Source organism: Meles meles, chromosome 6 (genome assembly GCF_922984935.1).
Source record: "Meles meles chromosome 6, mMelMel3.1 paternal haplotype, whole genome shotgun sequence".
In the NCBI taxonomy this organism is placed as follows: domain Eukaryota; kingdom Metazoa; phylum Chordata; class Mammalia; order Carnivora; family Mustelidae; genus Meles; species Meles meles.
Window position 1 is genome coordinate 4,707,740 of NC_060071.1, and position 19,003 is coordinate 4,726,742.

Here is a 19,003-nt window from a genome sequence, read left to right on the forward strand (position 1 = left end):
TGGCAAGATTTTTTTTTTTTTAAAGATTTTATTTATTTATTTTGACGGAGAGATCATAAGTAGGCAGAGAGGCAGGAAGAGGGAGAAGCAGGCTCCCCGTTGAGCAGGGAGCCCGACGTGGGGCTCGATCCCAGGACCCTGAGATCATGACCTGCGCTGAAGGCAGATGCTGAACCGACTAAGCCACCCAGGTGCCCCAAGATTTCATTCTTTGTTAAGGCTGAGTATTATTCCATTATATGTACACACTGTGTGTGTGTTTTAAGATTTACTTATTTGAGAGAGACCGAGCACAAGTGGGAGAGGCAGAGACTCTCTCCCGTAGACTTAGTGCTCAGTGCAGAGCCCTGATGTGGGGCTTGATCTCACAACCCTGAGATCACGACCTAAGCCCAAACCAAGAGTTGGACGCTTTACCAACTGTACCGCCCAGGTGCCCCAGCTGTGGAGTTTTCATGTATGGCCTTATTATGTTGAGGTTTGTTCCCTCTAAACCTTTGCCAAGGGATTTTAATCATGAATGGATGTTGTGCTTCGTTGAATGCTTTTTCTGCATCTACTGAAATGATCGTATCGTTTTTATCTTTTCTCTTTTGGACGTGATATATCACACTGATTGATTTACAAATATGGAACCACCCTTACATTCCAGGAGTAAGTCCTACTTGATGGTGGTGAATTAATTTTTTAACATATTGTTAGATCTCACTTGATAATATTTTGTTGAGGGTTTTGGCAGCTATGTTCATTGAGATATTGACCTACAGCTCTTTTTCTTTATAGTGTCTTTATCTAGTTTTGGTGTCAGGGTAATGCTGCCTCAAAGAACGAGTTGCTTTCTTTCCTCTTCTATTTTTGGAATAGTTTGGGGAGAATGGGTATTCTTTCTTCTTGAAATGTTTGGTAGAATTCACCTGTGAAGCTGTATGGACCTGGACTTCTGTTTCTTCAGAATTCAATTTAATTGCTGGTCATTGGTCTGTTTAAATTTTGTTTTTCCTGGTTTAGTCTTGGGAGGTTATGTGTGTCTAGGAACTTATCCATTTTTTTCTAGATTGGACAATCTGTCGACATGTAATTTTTCCTAAGAGTCTCATAATGCTATATACTATGTATATTATGGATCTGTGGCATTGGTTGGTATTTCTCTTTTATTTCTGATTTTACGTCCTTTTTTTTTTTTTTTTTTGAGAGAAAGAAAATGAGTGGGTAGAGGGAAGGCAGAGGGAGAAGCAGACTCCCTGCCGAGCAGGGAGCCTGACACAGGGCTCGATCCCAGGACCCCAGAGATGGTAACCTGAGCTGAAGGCAGCCACTCAGTGGGGTGAGCCACCCAGGCGCCCCCTCTATCTTTAACAAGCCCGGCTAACGGTTGTTTATCTTTTCAGAGAACCTGATTTCATTGATCGGTTTTATTCGTTTTTGTTTCTATTGTTTGTTTCTGCTCTAATCTTTACTATTTCCTTTCTTCTGCTGGTTTGGGGTTTTGTTTTTTCTTCTTTCTCTTGTTCCTTCAGAGGTAAGGTTAGGTTGAGATTTTTCTTGGTTCTTGAGGCAGGCCTGTATTGCTACAAACTTTCCTCCTAGAGCAGATTTTGGTGCATCCCAAAGATTTTGGACCATTGTGTTTCCCTTTCATTTGTCTCCATGTATTATTCTTATTTCCTCTTTGATTTCCTGGTTGGGCCAGTCATTGTTCAGTAGCGTGTCATTCAACCTCCGCTTATTTGTTCTTTCCCCGAGTTTCTCCTGTGGTTGATTTCTTTGTGGGTTGGGAAAAGATGCAGTTTTATTTCAATTCTTTGAGATTTTTGGTCTTATATATGATCTGTCCTGGAGAATGTTCCATGTGCACTTGAACACATTGTTTTAGGATGGAATGTTCTGGATATATTGGTCATGGATCTGCAGGTCTAATGTGTCATTTACAGCCATTGTTTTATTGCTGATTTTCTGTGTGGATGATCAATCACTGCGGTAAGCGCACTGTCAAGTCCTCTACTGTTACTGTATTACCACTGATTACTTCCTTTACATTTGTTAATTAGCTGCTTTACGTTCCCACAGGTTGGTGCACAAATAGTTAGAATTGTTACAGCTTGTTGGATTGTTTCCTTTATGACTCTGTACTGTCCTTCTCTGTTTCTTGTCACAGTCTTTTTTTTGTTTGTTTTTTTAAAGATTTTATTTATTTATTTGACAGAGAGAGATCACAAGCAGGCAGACAGAGGGAAGCAGGCTCCCTGCTGAGCAGAGAGCCCAATGCGGGACTCGATCCCAGGACCCTGAGAACACAACCTGAGCCGAAGGTAGCGGCTCAACCCACTGAGCCACCCAGGCGCCCCACAGTCTTTTTTTTTTTTTTTTTTTTAAAGATTTTATTTATTTATTTGACAGAGAGATCAGAAGTAGGCAGAGAGAGAGAGGAGGAAGCAGGCTCCCCGCGGAGCAGAGAGCCCGATGCGGGGCTCGATCCCAGGACCCTGAGATCATGACCTGAGCGGAAGGCAGCGGCTTAATCCACTGAGCCACCCAGGCGCCCCCCACAGTCTTTGTTTTAAAGTCTATTTTGTCTTATACAAGTATTGCTACCCTGGCTTTCTTTTCACACCTATTTGCATGATAAATGCTTTTCCATCTCTTCACTCTGTCTGCGTATCTTTAGGTCTGAAATAAATCTGCAGGAGGCAGCATATAGGTGGGTCTTAATTTTGTATCTAATCTGTCTCCCTATGTCTTCTCATGGTTTAGTCCATTTACATTCAAAATAATTATTGATAGGTGTGCATTCATGGTCATTTTGTTGTTGTTTCCTAGTTTTCCTGTTCCTTCTTTCTTCCCTTGTTCTCTTCTCTCACATTAATTGGCTTTACTTTTTTTTTTTTTTTTTTTTGCATATTACCAGTTTCTGATTTGTGGTTACCATTAGGTTATATATAACACCTTATGCATACAGAATTCTCTAAGTTAATGGTTGCTTACGTCTGAGCCCCTTCTAAAAGCACTAAATTTTTATTCGTCTTGTCCCCAAATTTTAGGTAGATGCTGTCACGCTAAATATCCTTTTATTTTGTGGAATCCACTGGTGGATTTTTATAGATACACTTAATGTTAGTGCTCTTGTGTTTCCTATTTTTCTGACTCCTGCTTATGGTCTTTCCTTTCCACTCAAGGAATCCCCTTCCCGTTTCTTGTAGGGCTGCTTTAATGGTGATGAATTCTTTTGTGGGTCTGGGAAAGTCTTCAGCTCAGCTTCTATTCTGAATGATAGCCTTGCCGGATATTCTTGGTTGCAGGTTTTTCCCCTTTCAGCACTATGAATATATCATGCCACACCCTTGTGGCCTACAAACTTTCTGCTGAAAAATCAGCTCATAGCCTTTCAGGGGTTCCCTTTTATGTAACTATTTGCTTTTGCTGCTGTAAAAATGCTCTGAAGATCACTACTTCTTGGCATTTTAACTACTGTGTGTCTTGGTATGGGCATCCTTCAGTTGATTTTGCTGGGGCCTCTCTCTGCCTCCTGGACCTGGATTTCTTCTTTTTTAAAGATTTTATTTATTTGACAGAGATCACAAGTAGGCAGCTGGATGCGGGGCTCCATCCCAGGACACTGAGATCATGACCTGAGCCGAAGGCAGAGACTTTAACCCACTGAGCCACCCAGGTGCCCCTGGATCTGGATTTCTTCCCCAGATTTAGGAAGTTTTTCTGCTAGGGATCGAGCCCAGCATCGGGCTCTCTACTCCGCGGGGAGCCTGCTTCCTCCTCTCTCTCTGCCTGCCTCTCTGCTTACTTGTGATCTCTGTCAAATAAAATCTTAGCAGAAAAACTTTTTTTTTTTTTTTAATTTCTTCAAAGAAATTTTCTGCCCCCTTTTCTTTCTCTTCCTCTTCTGGGTCCCCATAATGAAATGTTTATTATGCTTGATGGTGTCATTGAGTTCCCTCAACCTATTCTCAATAGTCTTTGTTTTTTTCCCTCTTGATTCAGCTTGATTGTTTTCCATTACTCTGTTCTTCCTCTTTTTATTCCCGTTAGTGAATTTTTAATTTTAGTTACTGAGTTATCACTGGTTGGTTCTTTACGTTTCTCTTTGCTGAGGGTCTCCCACTCTTTTCTCAAGTCCAGTTAGTATGTTTAGTGCCCTTATTTTAATTCTTAAATATCTTAAATCAAGCTTATCATCCTCTTTTCCACTTCGATCTCTTGTTACGATTCTGTCCTGTTCTTTCATTTGGGACATGCCCTCTACCTCCTCATCTCATCTCTGTTTGGAAATTCTACGTCTCAGCTCTTAAAAGCAGTGGCCCTGCAGTACTGGTACACGAGGACCTGGTGCCGTGGGGCCTCCCGGGGGTGCTGCTGTGTTTGCCTTCAGTCCAGGCGTCGGAGATGGCTCTCTCTGCCGGTTGTGGGTAGAGTTTGGTCCATGTAGGGAGTGGGTCTGTCTGGGGCTTGAGTTGGGTCAGACCAGACTACGGCCGAGACCACAGCTAAACTGGTATGTGTGGTTTTCTTTCCCGCTCCTTGGGGCAGGAGTCACTTTGGGGTGGTGCCACCCAGGCACCCCTAAGCCCACTGATTTTTCAAGTTCCGGGTTATAAGCCCCCCTGAGTGTAAGAAGTTAAATCTCCGTTTTTTCAAAGCCAAGTGTTTATGGGGATTCGTCTTCCTGGTGTGGGGTCTGCTCCCCTCCCGCGTCTGCAGTGTCCCTCCCTACGCTCTCGGATGTGCCATGTATGTACGTGCTTTCAATAAAGTTGCCAAACTTCTAGCCAGTGCATTTTCTTTTTCTTCCTGCCCCACAAGAACTTTTTCTACCCAGAGAGAGTATGACGGCCAGACCACAGTGTAAAAGCTGTTAAGAGAACGTTGTTAGCCCAAGATTCTATAGCCAGTGAAGATATTCTGCAGGAAGGCAGGCAAAGGCATTTTCAGGTAAGGGAAGCTGATCGAATTACTAGTAAGCCTGTAATGCAAGACGGGCTCCACCAGGACAGAATTTCACTTAGTTCTCTACTTCCTGGTGGTCAGCCCCTTGCCTCCAAGGGTCTTACGGTGTTTCTCTCTCTCAAGGAACTTAAGAGGCTGCATCTCACCTGAGAAAAGTATTCTTCGGAGATGCGTGCGGCCCACTCGATGCACTGCTCCAGGGGCCGGCAGGGATTGGACACGTCCGCACACTTGATCAGCATTCGTTTAATGAGAGTCCGGTTCTCTGGGGTCCTGAGCATGGTGTTCACGGCTTCTTCATCTCTAGCCACTTCCTAAAACATGGGAGAACGCAATCAAAGTGGGTTCCTGGTACCAAGCCCTGTCTTACAGGTGTGGCCCCGCTGGACACATCCCAAGGCCCTGACCGGAATCGACAAGTGAAATGCTTCATGGAACAGTGAGGAGTGTAATCTGAACCTTGAGCTCAGCCCCTCACTTGACAAAAAGAGAAACTAAGGCCCAGCAGGGCCCAAGCATAGAGGGTAGCACTGGCGGTCGGTCTCTGTGCCCCTCCCCCCTTCGGGGCTCTTCTCTCCTTCCCACTACAGAGAGTGAAGTAAGACTTCTCTGTTCTAGCTCTACTGCTCTCCCGTGGGACAGGGGCGTTTATTATACCGCCTTAATAAAAGACGTGAACTATAAACATAAAAGGTTTCTCTGCCCTCTCACCAGAAGGGACCTGCAGTGCACCAGGCTCCCTGCCCTGCACGACCCAACCCCCACCCAGTCCCACGAGAGCTATGATCGTGAGAATTAGCTCCATCCGAGAATCAGTGCATCAAGACTGTCAGATGAAGTGTTACTTAATAATTGTCATCTCTTTTGATCTTCACTCACAAAAACTTATGGTCGGCACAAAAAGCAGTATCATTTACTATTTTATTGATGAGGACACTGGGACCCAGAGAGGTGAACAGACTTGTCCAGAGCTACCCAGCTAACCCAGGATAAGAACTTCAGGTCTACCTTTAGTTCTGGGCTCTGTCCATAGTATCACATGCTGTCTGGGTTCAAGGAACACCACTGGCATGGATTCTGAACCTGTGGTCTAACCGGTCAGGTGGCTAAGCACCCCCGGAGCAAATTCAGGGTGGAAGAGGGAGCATTAGGGCAAAGAGCACTGGCAGAGCCAGCGACCGGCTAGTCTCCTCGTGCTTGCCAGAGAGGTTAGCCGTGTGGTTTCAGTGAGTGACCACAATGGTCTAAAAAGGCCTGATGGGAACAGATACGCCACTAAGATGCCCATCCAGAGCCCAGGCTGCCTGCTCCCCTGGAGAGTGCCACAGTGGACATGACCAAGGCTGCCTTGATCGGTCCCATTGCCCCCAGTTTCCCAGCACCAACCGCTTCGTGTTGACTCTGCTGTCTCCAGCTGTGTGACTACGGTTCAGTCCTGGCAGCTGGAAACTACTTTCTTTCCTAGGACTCTCTCCCTCCTCTGCCTGCTCACCAGGTTGATTTCCCGTCTCAGAAGTAACCCCAAGTCCTAACGGAGGAGAGCTAGAACAGAATATTCAGCTGGAACCTGGGCCTACCCCGACCTGGCCGGAGCAGTGGCCTGGTTGACGTGCCATCCAGGATGGCAGGAGCCGCCAGAAGAGGTTGGTGGCGGTGCTGCCACACCGGAAGACCTTGGAAAGGAAGTGAAGTCAGAGCAAAGCCGGAGAACAGGGGCGGGCGAAGGAAGCAGAGTTCCCAGTGGGTTTCAGATCGGGTTGAGGAGGAACCAGTGTGAAGGGGGTAATAAGCCGGTAGCTGGGGACAAAGGCCATAACCAGATGAGTCACAGGAGTCAAGTGGGGTCAGGATTCAAGGACCGGTGAGCCTGGCCTCACAGGATAAACCATCCCTGTGCCTGGTCAGACTCTCAGGACGGTGACAGGAGCGGGGAGGAGGGCCATGAAGACCGGGCGCTGGGGCCAAGGTGTTCGGTGGCTGTGGGGTAGGCAGCAGGGCCGGGAAGGAAGAGGGTTCGGGAAAGCAGATGCTGCAGGTGCGGATCTCACCACATACGCAGTGCCCACCTCGGCCCGTGCCCACAGCTTCACTCCGCCCACTCTCAGCCAAGGGAATGGGGAAGCACAGCCCGCATGGGGACTCCGCTCTGTCTGCTGCCTTGGCTGTGGTCTCCTGCCAGGCCAGAGGTTTCAGGTCACCCTCGTGGGGCAGTTTTTGTGGACTCCAGGCCTCAAGTCCAGAAATGATGTCCAACACTACCGTCACCCTTGGGACCAAAATGCAGGGTCTTTCTCAACGCCCCCGCACCCCCCCCCCCCCGCATTATGGAGAGCGGATGCTGCCACAGCAGGTGCACGGTGGGGGGCGGGGGAGACCTCAAGAGCGCCAACTGACCCCGGAATGCCCAAGGGGGGGGAGGGGCACATGTGAGAATGCGCACGGGCACGGTCCCCTCCACCGAGAGTTTCCATGTCTACTTTTGGGGGTCTGACTTTTTTCCTGACAAGCCTGTATACTTTTTCAACCACTGGAAATTAAATCCAAGGGACCTACCGGGGAGCCCTTCCACAGCTCATCACCTCTTCCACTCCGTTTCCCCACAACACACAGGGATGAGGGACCCACACACAGACTCTCCTCCTTACCCCATCTGCTTCGAGCGCTGCCAGGGGCTTGTTGATGCTGTTGACAAATTTGTTGACGTGCTCGAAGTGCTTTGTCATTTCTGTGGCTAAGACCATGTCGATAATCCCCTGGCGCAGCGTCCGGTAGTCGTTCCTGTTTCAGACGACAAACGAGAGGAAGCTACAGGGGACTCGTCCAGGCCAGCACCCACTGTGCTAAAATTCTAGTGCGGCAGGAAGTCCCGGGGCACACTTGAAAACATCATCAGCAAGAGGAACCTGAGCAGAGGTTAAAATCACGACTTTACAGGTGCGACGTTCGTCTTTCTGGAGCGTAAGGCACATAGTTCTTAGAGCAAGAGAACACGGTGGGGTGAACAAGGGCAGACATCGGTGGTTATGACGAATGTACTGAGAGGGACCTCGAGATCCAGCAACTGCAGCGCCCGGACGCAGAGAGGGCAGACAAGCAACAGTTGCGTCCGTCTCCCTCCAGCCTTGTTTCCGTTCAGTCATTTTGTGACATTTAGCTCTGTTCAACCCTTTTTCTCCAGTTACCCCATTGCTTTCCCTGGACACAACCCAGGTGATCGGGTCCCGTGTATTAGTCCAGAGCTAACTGATGTCTGTACCAGCAACTATGAATAAAGCCTCCTGCCATTCCAGAACATGGTAAAAGAGTTCTGTAAAATCAGGAATCTTTTTAAAAACCTCCCTATAAAACGTTTCTTACCAACCCAAATTAATGTCTTCGACCTGGTATTTATGAAGTCCCTCCCACAGACCGTGCCAGACACGGAGGGTACGGAGAGGAACGAAGGGCAGTGGCTACTGTGACCGTACGGAACCTCAGAATCAAATCATACACGAGCCGAGTAATCAAAGTGATGACTTAAACATGCGGTAAGTGCTGTGAAGGAACCTGGCGCTGAGTAACTAGCACGAGGGGTCGGGGAAGGCTTCCTCGCAGTAACACGTGAACACTGACAACGCCGGGAAGCGTGCTGGGCCCAGGAGGGCAGAGTGGGGCGCTCGGAGCAGAGACGGAAGAGGGTGGCTTCTCTGAGTCTCGAGAAACTCAAGATGTCAGCATCGTACTTTCCATCTTGAAATGTCAAGACATAGAAGAGGTGAACCTTGAAAGCATCGTGCGAAGAGAAAGGAGCCAGTCCCGAGACACCACACATCGGGGGCGCTTCTGTTTATGAGGACGTGTGTGGAACCGGCCGATCCACGGAGACAGAAGGTGTCCGCGTGGGTGCCTGTGGCTGGGGGACTTGAGCGGGACCCGGGAAGTGACCGCCGACGAGTCTGAGGTGCTTTGTGGGGAGGATAGAAACGCGCCCACGTTGACTGGGGTGACGGCCGCACAACTGGGACGATCCTGACAGCTGCTGTACACGCGGAAGGAGAGAACTCCAGACCACGCGACCCGCACCTCGGGGCCAGCGCGCGCCCCCACCCAGCGCTCTCACCTCTCCATGTTCTTGAAGATATTGCATTTGTCATCGCGGGTGGTCAGCTGGAAGGCCAAGGCCGCGTGGTGGCTCTCCAGCACAGCAGTGTCATTATACAAAATGGCCAGCTCGCTTCCAGCATTGCACAGGAACGAGTTGGTTCTCCCGGGGTGGTCCACGTCGTGGATGGTGGCTGCGATGAGGGCTGCGACCTCGTCGACCGGATCTAAAGTTTGCTGCAAAGGAGAATCCTTTTAAAAAAACGGGTGCATGGCCCTGAGAGCAGGGAAGCCTTCTGCAGGGTTTTCCTGCTGCCCTACTTGAAGGGGAAAATAGCCCCGATTTCTGAGAAAAGCACACTGTTGAGCAAATCCTGCGTCCCTCCCTCCCCCGAGCAGCGGCTGCATATTTGCACTTGTAAATTAGGGACCATCACTCATTCCTGCTCTGACACACGCCACACACTTACCAAGCCCGAGGTGTCCTCCGCACACACGGGCCACCTCTTCAGCCAGCCTAGCTCCAGACCCATCACAAAAAGTCTGAGATCTTGGCCCCCCTGCTGCTGCTCTCTTTGTCAGGATGAGGTCAGCCTTTGGTGAGTTTGGTAAAATTATCTGGAAGTTCTCCATCATTTTCAAGTCTTTTCAAGGCAGGCGTTTAATGGATTTGCTGCCCAGGCACCCGGTGGCTGACACTTTTTAATTTAACCTTCAGTTACTAAATTCTAGTTTTGTTCTGTGAGGGTTAGAAAATGTACCTATGAAATTCTGACGTTTATCATGACATTCGTTGTGTCCTAGCAGCTCATTTTTGGAAATATGCGACAGACACTTGAAGGTATATTTATAAATCTGTATTTATTTAAATTGAAATTCGATAGTTTTAACTTTAGATTAGTGAAATTAGTGAACTGTGTATGAGTTATAGCTTGATAAATGCTGTTTAAGTTAGCTAAGTGCATATTTGCATGTTATAGCAGTTCAAAACAATTATTAAAAAATCGGGCTGTCTTTATATACTCCATATTGACACAGACACCCCCCAAATTTGTTTTCGGGCTCTATAATCCGTCCTCCCTGGACTCCCAATTCTGCCTGCAGTGTTGGTCATGAGCTTTCCTCTTAAAACTAGAGGGAGCCGCAAAAGGGCATGTGAAAGACCCAGCTCGTCTGACCTCTGGGGCCCGGACTTCACTGCTCTGTGTGTCCCTGTGCTGTACCCTTCACGCTGTCCTCTCCCCTGGACTAGTCCCCTGTCGCAGAGGATGAAATGGGATGAAATGGGAGCAGCAGACGTGTGCCCTCTCTCTGCCTGACGGTGGCTCTGGGGGACCATCCCCAGATGCCAGGACACCAGGCAATGACGCGGCGCCGTCTCCGCCATCAAGAAGCCCTGTTCTCAGACACAAAACCGGTAGTTGGATCCTTCTACTCTTGAGTTCTTCTGAAAGTGAAATGGCGACGCCACGGCACTCCCCGGACCCTCTGACCCACTTCGGAAGCATGTGGATGGAAGGAACAGGAATACTTTGGAAGATCCGTGCAAGTCCAGCTGCTGCTTTGAAAATCTCCCTAGCGAAACCACTTACGATGTGGAGAGCTTTCTCAGGAACTCGCTTTGGGGGTGGACAGTCATATTCCACAACGGAAACCTTCCTTCTGTGAAACTTCTCATTCCCCTTCTTCTTGCTGCCTCAAAGCTGGGGCTCGAGTTGCCAGACAGCGCCCCGGGGGGACTCTGAGCCAGATGACCAGCCACCAGTAGGGGCCAGTGGCCCCTGCACTGACTCGGCAGCAGAGCAGGACAGACCAGCTGTGCAGTGCAGCACCTGGACCGGTTAGCAGGTGTCCGAGTACCCCGAGGCAGTCATCCCAGGAGCAGCCCCATGCGAGGGGGCACACGGAAAAGGGGCATCGAGATCAGTACCGGGGCTGGGGGATAGTCCAGGAAGGCTCCCTGGAGAAACAAAGGCTGGTATGGATCCCGGAAGGGCAGCTGGGACACAGGGAGCCGGGAGCAGTGAAGGGAACAGCACGGCAAGGGCAGGAGTGTCGGGACCACAGGGCTTTAGCGTGGCCCACGAGGGGCCTGGATGTTGGAAGCCTCGACTAACCCCACTGTTTCGGTCCTGCAGGAGGCAGGGAGCCACTTCTGGGAACAGCGTGGTCCGCTGTGCTGGCAGCAGTGTGCGGGAGCTCCACGGGAGGCCTGGGCAGGAGTGCTCCCGGGGAGAGGGGAAAGCAGGGCCCTCGCTAGGACAGCAGCAGGGGCGTCACAAGGTGGGCTCTGGGTGGCAAGGTCACAGACCTACTGGATGACAAGGGCTTGGGGAGAGGAGATAACAGAAGATGCTTCCAGATTTCTGACCTGTGTGTCCTTGGCTGATGGAACTCCAGCCAGGCCAGCAAGCCCAGGTGGGAGCAGTGCTAGGCAAGGATGAACTTGGCCTCCAACCCCACTGACACAGAGGGATGGGCTGGGGCGCGTAAGGTTTGGGGGCTCACGGGGAACCTACAGACACATTGCTGGCAACTAGCCATTCTGGCCGGTTTCCTCCCCGGAGACCCAGCCGCTGCTCACACTCTCACCAGAGAGCTGGGCTCACGTCATGGGTTAACCCCTCAAATCCGCGAGCCTCAGTGCAGCCCGCTGGCTGACTTCCCCTGCAGCCGCACCCTCCCAGGGCTGGCGGGGGGGGGGGGGGGGGCGCAGGGGGCACACAGGTGGAGATCCCTGGGGCAGTGTCCCCTGCAGAGCACCCCGCGGAGGTGGAGGCCGCTGGCTGCTGCCCCAGCCCTCCAAGCCCAGTACACCCACACCACTCACCTTGATCCTCTCTTTGCCCAGAAAGTAGGCAGTGGCGTGAAGCACGTCAGCAGAGTGCGTCGAGTTGTGGTAGGGGTTGGAAGAGTGGTAATTGGATTCAATGACCTGCAACCACGATCGCAGCGTCGTCTCGGAGCAGTTCAAGAATTCACAGATTCTGAAGCGAGCAAACATCTTGAGACCAAGATAAATCAAAGGCCTGCAGAGTAAAACATGCCCGGCCTTAAAACAAAGGAACAGGCCAAGTGCTGGGAGCCCTGAAGAGGTTCAGACCCAACCTGCAAAGAGGAGCCAGCCTTTAGAGAGCGTGCGGGCAGCGAGCAGGGCTCGCCCGAGTGGCGCAGGACGGGGGCGCCCTTTCTCCCAGCAGCTGCCAACCGTGGCCGGCGCCCAGGCCCAGCTCTCCGTCCGTGCTCCTCACGGGCTGGGGAGAGGTGTGCTCGCCACCCCCCTTCCTCATTCAGACTTCCACTGGCACCGGCAGGTTCCTCAAAATCAATGTGTTGCCAGGCTTGAACCCTAGCCTCGCCCTTGCTCTTGCTGGACCCATGTTATTGGCCAGAGGTCCTTCTAGAAGCAAGTAACACTTTTTGAAGGCGGCACGGCCACCTGCCATGGAGCCGTCTCAATAATCTGAGGGTGGGGGCTTCAGTGTGAGGAGGTTTCCCTCGAGAAGGTGACCCACGGACCACCAAGTCATGCCCTTCCTTGAGAAGTTACCTTAATCCAGCATCTGGCCTTCAGCTTGGAAGGTCAAGGAACAGCTCTGCTGAGGCGGGATCCTGAGGTCAGCAGGCTCACAGGGTTTGAACTGACCTGGCTTGGCCTGATTCCCATGAATGCCATGTCACAGGCTGTGGGCCAGGTGCTCGAAGATTCGTTTGCTATCCTTTCTACTATCCTTGCCCATGTGGGGTGCACGGGAACAGATATACCAGGCTGACTCCTGGTGAGCACAAGGGAAGTGCAAGGCTGTCTTGGGGACAGTCTCTGGGACAGAGCGGAAGGAGATCTCAAGAGTTAGTTATCCCGTGGCCCAACAGAGCACACCTCTCCCGTGGCTGCCCTCTGGGCCTGGCCAGGTTCAGGGCCCCACCACCTGACAGGGCAGCCTTCCCTGTGCACCAAGTCAGCAACACCCCTATGGCCAACTGCTCTTTTCCAGCAAGGTACAAATCCGAAGGTAAAAATCCAATCCCACCCCGACTCCCTGTGAGCACACCCGCATCAGGACGACTGGAATTCTGGGTGTCCTCGGGACCGTCACCAACACAGCAACTGCGATCTGGGGACAGCTCTTAGCAAACGTGTCTGTGTGTTTCTTACCGAGTTCTAGCCTCTGAGTGGGATTCAGGGCTGCGGTCTCAGCACATCACCGCGTACAGGGAAACTAATACCCGTACTGCACAGGAGAAACGTGTGCTACTTGGAGAGGGTAAGTCCCCTGCCTGAATCTGCTGTCTCTGTGGGAACTGTGACCCACCCGCCTCCCCGATCGCGCGGAGACCCAGGCCATCGGGGCACCCGCTGCTCAGCTCCTCTTCCCACAGTCCCGCCTCTGGGAGAACCACACTCCTTGGACAGCTTTCTCCAGAGAGGCCCTCGGAGCCACGCTGTCTGCGGGCGGACTCACCTCTTATGCGTGGCGGCCTCCAGTTCAAAAATATTGAAGTCCCAGTACTCCTCATTCTCCATGGCCCGCGCGATCCGCGGGGGGACGTCGAGAAGGGAGATGGGGGTGATCACACTGCTGGGCAGCTGCTGAAGGCCTGCACGGGGACATGGTTTGGGGACAGAGTTAACGGGCTTTATAGGAACTGCTGCTCCGGGGGCAGCTGCTTCGTTCCTGCGGTCTGTAGGACATACTGAGAAACTTGTTGCTCATGAGAAGAATTAACTGAAAACCTGACTGGAAAATCTGGTCTCATCATTTCGGTGTCACTGCAGTATTAACAGTGCTCCAGAAAGTTAAGAAGCTAAAACTTACTTTTTGTTGAAAGAACATACTCATTCCCGGACAGTCTTCGCAAACCATCCTGAAACAAGAAGAGAAGTCATAACTGCTCTTTACTTCTTTTTAATTTATTTATTTGACAGACAGAGATGACAAGTAGGCAGAGAGAGAGAGAGGGGAAACAGGCTCCCTGCTGAGCAGAGAGCCTGATGTGAGGCTCAATCCCAGGACCCTGAGACCATGACTGGAGCCAAAGGCAGAGGCTTAACCCACTGAGCCACGCAGGCGCCCCTGCTCTTTACTTCTCGAGAACAGCGGGACAGTCGGCTCCCGAGGAGAGCGGAGGGCAGCCTCTCCACCCCGGCGCCCGGAGCTCCCCTGTGGGGATGGGACTCAGTCACCCGGTGCCGGGAAAACCGGCTAAGCTCAGGGGCCCAGTAGCAGCGAGGCGAGCTTGGGCGAGGCCCCAAAGCCCAGCATCGCTGGTGGCCCTCGGGTCTCTGCTGCAGTGTCTCCTCGACAACCAGCCTCTGCCCTCGAGCCTCCCCTGCCACTTCTTGCCACCCTCCTCACCACCCCGGACATCGCTTCCTCTGCAGAGTGGATTCTTCCTGGCCTTGCACACTCACCGAGCCCCGTCGCTGCTTCTCAGGGTGAGAGCCCTCCCACCCCGGCAGGAGCCCCTGACAGCCCTCCCTCACCCCTCTCCTCTCTTCCCCCCTCACCCCACGACTTGATCGCACTCCATGCCCCGTCCCTTTCATCCCTCACCTACGGCTGGAGGTGCGGGCAAGACCGTGGTGAGACATGACTGTCCCTGGGAAACACTACTCCATAGCTCCCTGCCTACAACCTTGTCTTTAAGAAGTCAAGTGAGCTTCAGAAAGCAGACAGTGGGAGGAGAGGGGAGTTGGTTTTGGGTTTTTTTGGTGCTAGTGAGGAGGTGAATTTTCCTTCTAACCAAGACAAGAGGTGACGGACAGCAACAGAATGATCTGTTTCCTACAAAGCAGACCACTCTGCTGGATGGGCTGGAGGCCTCCAGGACCCCTGAAAGCCCGTGGTCTGAAGCCACCAAATCCGCACAGGGTGTTCTGGAAGGAAACCAGGCCCCACCCCCTGGGGCCCCTTCATGCATATGTGGTCTTTCCGTTTCGTCGTTTGGTATGGAACATTTCACATACATATTTCTTCTGCCCTACTTTTCAAAATCTTTAAAATAATGAAGTTTTACTTAATTTCCTCCGAGGGGCCCTAAACAAAAATGGAGAGCCCAGCCCAGCAGACTGTCTAGAACATGCTCCTCCCTTCTCTGCTTCGAGCTGGGGTCTCCCTGGGCAGCAGGCCACAGGTGGGCAAGCAGGGGCCTCTGGCTGACGGCAGGTTTGGGCTTCGGCTGCGCCCTGCCCACAACGCTCTGCGCAGGCCAGCCGGTACCCAGATGACCCCTGGGAACAAGACGACACCAGGGGACTCTGGCCAGCAGCAGGGCCAGCCATACTTACAGACACTAAGCCCCCAACGAGGTCGTTGGCATGAGGATCGTCATCCTTAGCACCAAACTGCGGTGAGTATAACTCGGTGGTTCTCAGAATTTCCAACACACGGTCTAAGGCTTCTGTCACAGGCATGGGGCTGCTTTCCTGGGCAGCATTGATAATGTTGATGACCTACACCGTGGAGAAAAGACAAGAGTTTCGTGACCTCACAAAGAGTGGGGAAGCAGGGCACAGTGCTCAGGCTAACTTGGGACCAGCCTCAGTGTTCACGTCCCACATCCCCTCTCCTCAGAGAAGCCCACTCCCTACAACTGCGGGGGCAGTATTATGGCTGCGGGCCTGCTTCCTCTCATGAGAAACCCTCACCCCCGGGAACAAGGGCCTTCCGTGCGGGCTCGGGGGAGAGTGCCCACAAACTGCCCCACCTTGGTGATGGGTGCCTCGATCGTCATGGAATGTATCCGGGCCATGGAGGAGTGTCGTCTCTGGCTGCCACCTGTAGAGAGATCACATGACGCACACAGACCAGGGTATGTGTGGCCCAGGCATCTGTTTGTTGACCGCTGAGGGCTCTGGGCCCTCCCTGGCTCCCCCCCTCCCCCATCCCCCCAGGCCTCCGCGGGCGCAGCTGCATGATGAAGGGGCAGGACCGGACCTGCGTGTCCAGAACGGCGGCCACCCCATCCCAGCAAGCCCGGGGTTCCGGCAGAACCAATTGTGCTTCCTTCAGTCCTAGGCACTAGGATGCACGTGCCCCCGCCCAGACTGCACTTCTGATGTCACAGGCCAGAGGAAAAACAGAGGAAACAATCTAGCAAGTCAAGGCCAAACAGTTAGCCTCTTTCTGCATTTATAACAATAAGGCTTTTAATAGTCGGCTTGCCGCTCTTCAGGAGCAAAAAGGTTCTAGAAGACAATGCCACACAGGCTCTTTGTTTCATACATGGCAGGAGCAATAAACACAGTTTCCCATTAACTGAAATACAGGAGTTTTTGTTTAAATTTCTCAAGGCACCTTTTGGTGCTCTCCTCAGAGATGCTCTATCTACTGGAGACAGGCGGCAAGGCTGAGGCCCATGTTCTGCCGCTCCCGTCCAGACACGGCTCCTCCGGGGCAAAGCGAAGGCCGGGCAGTGTCCAGGCAGGAAGAAAACGCGCACACAGAGTTCTGTGTGTCTGCCTGAAAGGCCCACTGTCAGGCCACATGCTGTTTACCACACGCGGCCCCACAGCCTGGTGCGGCAGCCTCGGTTCCCCAAACCGAGGTGTAAGCAGCAGGGGAGAGCACGGTTCGCCCCCTCGGGGTTCTGAAGTGCTTTCAACCTGGGGACCCACATCACTGCTTACCTCTCATTTTGGTGACCAGCATGTGGCTGCCAGTTTTCCGTTCTACCCGGTAAGGTCATCAAACCAAAAATAAAAACCGCTGTTTTATCGCTACGTCATGAAAGGAGCTGGTCTCATTTACAACCATCATGAAAGTGACATAGGCTTATAAAAATGAAACAACAGTATGAATAAAGTGAGGAGAACTTCGGGGCACAGAGTCTGCCCTGACTGTGCAGAAAGTCCAAATGAATCTGCCAACATTACTCCAACAACCGGCGACCAAGTGTATTGAGGTTACTGGGGAAGGCAACAGTCTAGTAGACAACAGTCAATTCTAGTTCCACACTAGCAACAAACCATTAGAAACTGAAATAGAAAACACCATTATGAAAACATCAAACCCCACCAATATTTAGGAATATAGGTAAGACAAGACATGTAGGATTTACACACTGAAAACGCAAAACGCTACTGAGAGAAAATAAAAGCGACCTGAAGGGAGACACAGAAGGCATCCGAGGTTTGAAAGACTCAGTATCACTGAAATTTCCTCTTTCCCTAAATTGACCTACAGATTCGAGGTACAACCCCAGGAAGCAGTGAGTGTGTAAACTCACAAGCTGATGCTAAGTGTGGAATGGAAACAGAGGGCCTCGCAAGCGAAGACAACCGTGGGCAACAAGAACTCCTACTGGGGAGGCCACAGCACTCGATGGTGGTATCAGGGCACATGCAGACCGACAGAACAAGGAAAACCGAGGGTCCAGAAAATGACCGCATATTCACAGTCATCTGATTACAATAATGGTGCTGCTGCAAAGATGTTTTTTCCATATGGTGATGGATTTCCATGTGGGGGAAACTCATCCTTGATCCCTATGCTCACAGATATAAAAATCAGTTTGAAATGAATCACAGACCTAAGCTGAGAGATAAAACCATAAAGCTTCTACAAGAAAACATGGGAGAGTATCTTCATGACCTTGGGCTAGAGGAAGGTTTCTTCAACAGGACACCAAAAAGCTCCAGCTAGAATAGAAAACGATAAAATAAGCTTCACTAAAACTAACAACTCCTGTTCACGTTAAAGGCCATCAAGACAGTGAAAAGGCAAACCACGGACTAACAAAATATACATGGGCTGCACGGAATCCAACAGATCCACGTCTAAAACGAAGAATTCCTACCAACCAGCAAGATAACCCGACTATAAAATAGGCAAGATATGTGAACAGCACTTCACAAGAGAATGTCCAAATGGTCTGTAAGCGTATGAAAGGGGTACCCCACCTCATTCGTCATCAGGAAAATTCATATTGAAACCACATCCACCAGAATGGCTGAAAGATGAAATGCCGAGATCACCAAGTCTGGTAAGTCTCAGAGGAAGGGACCACGCATACACGTCAGCAGCGGGCAGGAACGTGGGACAGCACGTCGTGGAGAGACGGCTGCAGCCGCCCAGACGCCGAGCAATTCCACTTCTCGCTAGGACAGGAACGCCTACGAACATTCACGCAGCCTTATTCCTAGCAGCCCGCAGGTGGAAAGAGAACACACGCCCGCGAATGAGAAAGAACAACAGCGGCCCCTCCCTCCAGCAGAGAGCTCTGTGGCCCGGCAGAAAGGACCAGCTCCTGGCCTGTCTAACCACACAGAGGGATCTCAAGAACACTGAGGCGAAGAAGCCAGAGGCCGGGCGTGCAGCCCAAACAATCCCATCTCTTTGAAGCACAAGGAGAGGCCAAACAGGCTTATGGCGGGTGCTGAAAATCTAGGGGCTGCCTCAGAATGCTACAAGGTGTGTGTTTTCTGTATCTGCTTTGGGTGGTGGTTACCCAAGTGTATGGAACTGTCAAAACTCATGGAACCACTTAATACCTGAATTTCACTGTGCAAATTTCACTGTAACTCAGTTAAAACGAGTAGTGATTAAAAACCAGAAACATGGGGGAGCCTGGGTGGCTCTGTCGGTTGGGTGGCCCACTCTTGATTTTGGCTCAGGTCATGTAGGGTCCCGGGGTTGAGCCCCAAGCAGGGCTCTGCCCTCAGCTGCGGAGTCGGCTTGTGGATTCTCTCCTCCCTCTGCCGCCCCCCTGCTCCAGTCCCCTCCCTCTCTGTCTCAAACAAATAATCTTAAAAAAAAAACAAAAAACAAAAACCCAAAATGCTAAAATAAACTATTTACCTCTTAAAAATACAGAAATGGACCAAGTCAGCCCAAGGACAAGTATTAGGAAGAACATGGGAGGAAGACTGCTGTGGGTGGGGATGCCCCGTCCCTGCCCCTACTCTGCCCAAGAGCCGTGGGGGTGCACAAGTGAGGGCCACAATGAAGACGGTGGTGGCAGCCAC

The 19,003-nt window shown here is 51.4% G+C and overlaps 1 protein-coding gene across 2 annotated transcripts in view; it reads right to left on the minus strand.

Moving 5' to 3' along the window:
- Positions 1 to 19,003, minus strand: part of PDE8A (phosphodiesterase 8A) — a 144,914-nt gene that overhangs the window by 12,130 nt on the left and 113,781 nt on the right. For both annotated transcript variants that reach the window (XM_046008121.1, XM_046008120.1), the window contains 8 exons: positions 15,745 to 15,815; positions 15,326 to 15,490; positions 13,854 to 13,902; positions 13,500 to 13,635; positions 11,867 to 12,065; positions 9,056 to 9,273; positions 7,602 to 7,734; positions 5,103 to 5,270 (listed from right to left, as the gene is read on the minus strand). In XM_046008121.1, the coding sequence (XP_045864077.1) occupies positions 5,103 to 5,270; positions 7,602 to 7,734; positions 9,056 to 9,273; positions 11,867 to 12,065; positions 13,500 to 13,635; positions 13,854 to 13,902; positions 15,326 to 15,490; positions 15,745 to 15,815 (1,139 nt within the window). The remainder of the gene's footprint in view (positions 1 to 5,102; positions 5,271 to 7,601; positions 7,735 to 9,055; positions 9,274 to 11,866; positions 12,066 to 13,499; positions 13,636 to 13,853; positions 13,903 to 15,325; positions 15,491 to 15,744; positions 15,816 to 19,003) is intronic.